At 60.9% G+C, this 6,000-nt stretch overlaps 1 protein-coding gene across 1 annotated transcript; it reads left to right on the top strand.

The window, feature by feature from the left end:
* The first annotated feature begins 409 nt into the window (after positions 1-409).
* MSX1 (msh homeobox 1) lies at positions 410-4,226 on the top strand. The gene is made up of 2 exons (XM_039248987.1): positions 410-1,093; positions 3,383-4,226. Exons 1-2 carry the CDS (start codon positions 625-627, stop codon positions 3,823-3,825), a joined length of 912 nt encoding a protein of 303 aa, XP_039104918.1. The 5' UTR covers positions 410-624; the 3' UTR covers positions 3,826-4,226.
* The last annotated feature ends 1,774 nt before the right edge of the window (positions 4,227-6,000 follow it).

The raw sequence follows: 6,000 nt of genomic DNA, 5'->3' as shown, positions 1-6,000 counted from the left end.
CCTGATGGAAACAGGAAAGGAGTTGGGGGGAAAGGGAGGCGTGGGAGAGAGAGGGGGGCGATGAAGGAAGGGAAGGGGGGGAGGGCAGAAGAGATGGGGCGAGAGCTGGGAAAGTCCCCCAGGAACGCAGAAAAAAATAGAGACCCACCAGGGCCGGGGGAGAGACGCGCGGCCCCGGCTGCGGCGCGGAGGAAAGTTTCTCCGGCGCCCCCTCCCCTCCTCTGCCCTCCCGGGCCCGGCCCGGTCCCGCGCGCCCCGCGGCGCAGGGCGCCCCGGGGCCCGTCCGCCGGAGCGCGGCCCAATGGCCGGCGCCGGGCCCGCCCCCTCGCGCGCTGATTGGCTCGCGCGGCGCCGGCCTCGCCTTATTAACAAGTTCTCTGGGGAGCTGCGGCCCGACCCGGAGCCGGCGAGCGCGCCCGGGAAGTCGGCCTGCGCCGCGGCGCCAGCGGAGAACCAGGCCCCGGGCGCGGAGCCGGCCTTCTGGGGAGGGGCGGGAGGCGCGCGCGCGAGGGCCCGCCCGGCCAGGGCCCCGGGCGCTGCCAGAGGCCGGCCGCGCTCCAGCCCGCCCGAAGCCCATGCCCGGCGGCTGGCCCGTGCTGCGGCTGGAGGGGGGCCCGGCTCTGCATGGCCCCGGCTGCTGACATGACTTCTTTGCCACTCGGTGTCAAAGTGGAGGACTCCGCCTTCGGCAAGCCGGCGGGGGGAGGCGGGAGCCAGGCCCCCAGCGCCGCGGCGGCCCCGGCGCCCGCCATGGGCGCAGACGAGGAGGGGGCCAAGCCCAAAGCGTCCCCCTCGCTCCTGCCCTTCAGCGTGGAGGCGCTCATGGCCGACCACAGGAAGCCCGGGGCCAAGGAGAGCGCCCTGGTGGCCTCCGAGGGCGCACAGGCGGCGGGCGGCTCCGCGCAGCCCCTGGGCGCCCGGCCGGGGTCTCTGGGAGCCCCGGACGCGCCGTCTTCGCCGCGGCCGCTGGGCCATTTCTCGGTGGGAGGACTTCTCAAGCTGCCCGAAGATGCGCTTGTCAAAGCCGAGAGTCCCGAGAAGCCCGAGAGGACCCCGTGGATGCAGAATCCCCGCTTCTCCCCGCCCCCGGCCAGTAAGTAGCCAGAACCCAGGCGGCGGGGGGAGGGCGCGGGCGGGGGTGCGGGACCCGAGGGCGCCAGGCCTGCAGCCGGCGCCGGCCTGTCTCCAGCAGCGGCGTACCTGCAGCCTGGTACCTGGAGCCCAGGCTGCAGATCTGTTGGCGGGGCGGCCAGGGGGTTACCACTCTCCGCACCCTCATCAGCAGGAGGCGCAGAGGCCTCCCTGAAGGCCAGCTCTCGGTCCACTTTCGCCGACTCCTCGCCTTGGCCAGGCGACGCTGCGCGGGGGCGGGGGGGGGCAGTTAACTTGCAGGACACGTTGTCTGGGCACCCTCCCCTCCTGCTCCCATCAAAAGACTCCTCGGAGTCCCCACTTCCCTATCTGCCCCTATGCTCTGCTGCTTCGCCTTATCCCCCCGGGTGGGTCCAAGTGGTGCGGACATCTTCCCTGTGCTCAGAGTTTCACTTTCTCATAGAAGACTGCCCCCCCCCCCCATTAAAGTACTTCTCTGCCCTGAGGTTCTGAACCTCTTGCAAAAATTCCCCCCTTCCCCCTTCAAGTTTCTTGGTGCTCACCGTGGACGGTTCAATTATGGGAGGGGGCACTCAGGTCCAGTGGAGGGGGCGGGGCGCCAAGTCGATTAGTGGGAGGCGTCCCCTCCGTGGCGGTGGGAAGCTAGCTCCCAAACGCCGCCCGACAGGGCCCCTGAAGCGGACTCCAGCCAGCCAAAGGCGCGTTCGGGGTCGTTCCGAGGCCTCACGGCCCCCCGGCTTCTCTGCCCAGCAAACACGCTCGGAGATATTTCAGGAGCACGGGAAATTCCCAAGTTTTCCTCGCTTCCTCCGATTATTTTGCGCGGCATAATAGCAACCCGAATTCAATGGCGTGATGCTGAGGAATGATTTTTATCTGGGGATTAAACTTCTTTGAAAGGCCAGCCCCTCCCTGGGCCTAATGGCTGGAGAAGGTGGCCCCGGGCTAGGCTGTCGCTGCCGGAGGGATTGACGTTTCCCTAGGCGCCCGCCCCTCGGGCGGCCTGGCGGAAAGCGAGTCTGGGGCCAACCGCTTCCCGGACTCTCAATGGCCTGGAGCAGGGACGAAGAAGGGATGTTAACACAAGATTTCGTTTGACTCATATCCTGGTGGTCTGCGAACCCAAAGGATCATTTAAAAAAACAAAAACAAAAAACGAGAAAGAAATGCATACATAGGCAAAACCCGCATGGTGAAACATTCTCTACTTGAGCTCATTCCCCCCACCCCCCAGGGGAGCTGCTGAGTAGGCAAAGCATCCTTTCCAGGACTTGGGAATTCGGTTAGGGCCTCCCTGCGACCCCAAAGTCGTTGAGATCCCCGTTGTCCTGGGAATCATTGGTTCTACATTTCATCTGGCCACAACGGCCCTGTGTGGCCGGGGTTCACTGGCCCGGGGGACTCAGTCTCAGACCTACGGGAGCCCTCTGCCGGGGTGCTGGCTTACCGCCCATCTTTGAGGTATATTCTGATGCCATAAGAAAAAGCTGGGCACCGTCGATCTCCGTGGACTGAGACCCAGGTGGAGGAGAAAGGATTGCAGCCCCCCTCCCGCTCGCCCCTATTTGTGTGTGACCAGAGGGCCAAGGAGCTGGGCGTGGCAGAGTCCAGAGACCATTGAGACCATCAAAAGATGCACCCCCTCCCCTTGGCACTTCGTGTATTCGAGATATGGCCACAGGGCGACCTTGCTGACCGCCTGACAGCAGGCTTTGCTCCGCCTGCCTTTCCCTGGGGCCGCCTTTCAACCCCTGTGGGGAATATGCTCTTCCAAGGGAAAGAGATCTGGGCCTAGCCTAGCACTGAACGCTCGGTGAGGCACAGGTACACATTCACCCAACACAATAAAACTAGATGTGATCTTGGGTTTGGTGTAGGGCCTCTCTGCCTGTTTCATCAACCTTGTTAACACCTAGGGTACCAGCTTGGGCCATGGTGGGGGGAGGCTGGCCGCAGAAGGCCCTCGGAAGCATCCATCTAGCGCCAAAGCATTCCACCCGTTCCCACTTAAGTTCTGGCCTTGAACTGGCAGGCGCGTTTCACCCGGAATCTTTGTTTTCTTCATTTGCAAGAAGTGGACAGGACCTCCACCCTGCGGGGGTGGCAGTTGGAGAAAATCTTTTCCAAGTGTCTCTCCCAGTACTTGGCACCGAGGTGCCCCACGGAGATGCATACCTGGTATTGTTACTGAGCACTATTCCTGCTTGGTGGGCAGGTAACGCTGCCCGCGCCGCTCTCTCAACCCGCTGCCTTTCTCCCGGCCCCCTAGGGCGGCTGAGCCCCCCGGCCTGCACCCTGCGCAAGCACAAGACCAACCGCAAGCCGAGGACGCCCTTCACCACCGCGCAGCTGCTGGCGCTGGAGCGCAAGTTCCGCCAGAAGCAGTACCTGTCCATCGCCGAGCGCGCCGAGTTCTCCAGCTCGCTCAGCCTCACCGAGACGCAGGTGAAGATCTGGTTCCAGAACCGCCGCGCCAAGGCCAAGAGACTGCAGGAGGCCGAGCTGGAAAAGCTGAAGATGGCCGCCAAGCCCATGCTGCCCCCGGCGGCCTTCGGCCTGTCCTTCCCGCTCGGTGGCCCCGCGGCGGTCGCGGCCGCGGCGGGCGCCTCGCTCTACGGTGCCTCGGGCCCCTTCCAGCGCGCCGCGCTGCCGGTCGCGCCCGTGGGACTCTACACCGCCCATGTGGGCTACAGCATGTACCACCTGACATAGAGGGTCCCAGCCTGAGGCATCGGCCATTCCTCCAGGCCCCCTCCCCACCCCCGTCTTCTGCAAAGCGGCAGGAGCCACCTTCCCCGCAGCGAGCTCCCCTGTTCGCGGCAGCGCCCGGCTCCTTCCCCTTTCACCCCCAACCCGCTCCGGTGCATCCTTGGCTGCTCCCCGCCTTCACTCTCCGAAGTCTGATCCCCTCCCCAGACGTGGCTGGAAGGGCCCCTTAACCCTCCTCTAGAATCTCGCCCCACCCTTTGTGTTATCGGTGGAGAAACTGGGGTGAGAGGTTAAGTTCCCCAAGGGTCCTCAGCCGAGTTAGTGGTTGGACAGGCACCAGCGGCCGGTCTTGCTGTCGCTGCCTCCTGTCCTGACACCGGGCGCGAAAAACAGGAAAAAAAAAACCCAAAACTCCTGTCTGAAGGTTTTGGAAATACGAACATTTGAAGAGAAAGAGAAGAGCATCCTGGGGAGATGGACCTCCCCGCCCCCCCCACCCCCCCAGGTCCTTCCTTCGAAAAACTTCTGAGAACTTGCAACAGCAGAACGTTTGTTTTCGGTGCGGGGAGGGGGGACACACAGATGCGTTGCCAAGGTAGGTTGAAGGGACCCCTCTCACCAGTATCAGAAGAAATTGTAAAATAAAATTTAAAAATCCTGTTTCTATTTAACAGTACGTTTGTGTGACTCAAGAATCCCTTTGGAAGGGATGGTGTGTAATATACTGTATATTTGAAATTTTATTATCATTTATATTATAGCTATATTTGTTAAATAAATTAATTTTAAGCTACAAGAAATGATCTCTTTATTGACTTAGGGTTTTCTCTGAATTTTACATCTTGCCATTTCTGCACATGGGCAATTGCTTTTCAGTTCGACGGTAGTTTTACTCTACGGCCTTTCAGAGGTGATCACACTATTCAGGGACAGAGGGGGGTGTCTTTTTGAACACACAGGACAGATCTGCGCTCGCAAAGTCAAGTGGAGAATTGAAGCAATTACCTACGATAATTAGGCTCAATTTTCCAATTCACTTTAAGCTGAAATCGACACTTGCTCAGGCGACCCATAACCGACTCTTTCTTTTTTCTTCCCTTTTAACCTGTCTGTGAAAACAAAGCGAATCACCCAAATGGTTTGATGACTGCAGACAGCTAATCCAGACAATTCCCACCCCCGCAAACCTGTTTTTCCCACAGGAGGCCAGGTGGGGGGCGGAGGTACGGCTTTCCTTCTCTAAATCGCCGCTGCGCTGGTGTAGACCCGGTTTGTGGATCTAATTTGGAGCCGCCAGAACGTGAACTCCTTCACAGCCCCTATGAGGACCCCTAAACACAAAACACTTTACTGAAAACCCAAGGCGACAACACACTTCCCACCTTGGCGTGTCCTTTGCATGAGCCCTGCCTCCAAACTCCCACAAACTCCGTTTTTCTTTTACATAGTGGGTTAAATTCAGGCTTCCAGGAGAATGTTGTTGACCGAGCGCCAGGTTTAGCCTTCTGGGGTGAATGCTCCAAGGATGTTGATAGCAGAAAATGACCTCGTAGTAAACGGAGCCTACTATGTTCCAGGCACCTCTCTGTTCTGTTTCTAGTCTGAGGGGGGCCGGGTTTAATGCTCACCAGATCTGCGTGCGCCCCCCTCCCCGGGCTAAGCCCTCCAGACTCCACGCAGGACAGCCCCAGGCCGCCTTTGCGGCGAGCCCTTGACACCGCAAGCCAGCAGGTCAGCGGTTGTTAGAACGCAAAGTATCTGGCGTTGGACGTGGGGAGGGCGGACGTCTCCACGAATGGAGGCCTTGGCGCAGAGTGGAAACCGAGTTAGGACCCGCTGCGCTGTTTCTAGCCCCAGGCGCCGGAGCTCTGCCTAGCGTTTCCAAGGGCGCACAGGGTTGCGCGCACGCACCCGGGGCGGGCTGTGAGCGTTCGCCCGGCAAGTTCCGGGGTACCCTGGTTCTCGGGTCCTCCAGTCCCTTCGGACCCCGAGGCTGGGGCTGCAGTGTGAACATGCCACAACTCCCCTCCCGAAGAGAAGAAAACAAGCTTGCTGTGGAGTGCAGTTCCGACGCGCCAGACAGACTGGGGGAGCCCGGCTTCTGGGCTCTCAGAAGTGTGGTCAGAACCTGCATCTGGCCCTCCTTGTCCCCACGAGAGGGCGGTTAGACCTAAAAAG

The sequence above is a fragment of the Hyaena hyaena genome, unplaced genomic scaffold, assembly GCF_003009895.1.
Source record: "Hyaena hyaena isolate Hyena2069 unplaced genomic scaffold, ASM300989v1 scaffold_328, whole genome shotgun sequence".
NCBI lineage: Eukaryota > Metazoa > Chordata > Mammalia > Carnivora > Hyaenidae > Hyaena > Hyaena hyaena.
This window is presented reverse-complemented; position numbering and strand designations above follow the sequence as displayed.

Coding starts and splice junctions, on each gene's coding strand:
- MSX1 (XM_039248987.1), top strand. CDS start 625: ATGGCCCCGGCTGCTGACATGACTTCTTTGCCACTCGGTGTCAAAGTG. Junction 1,094..3,382: donor CTTCTCCCCGCCCCCGGCCA/GTAAGTAGCCAG, acceptor CCGGCCCCCTAG/GGCGGCTGAGCCCCCCGGCC.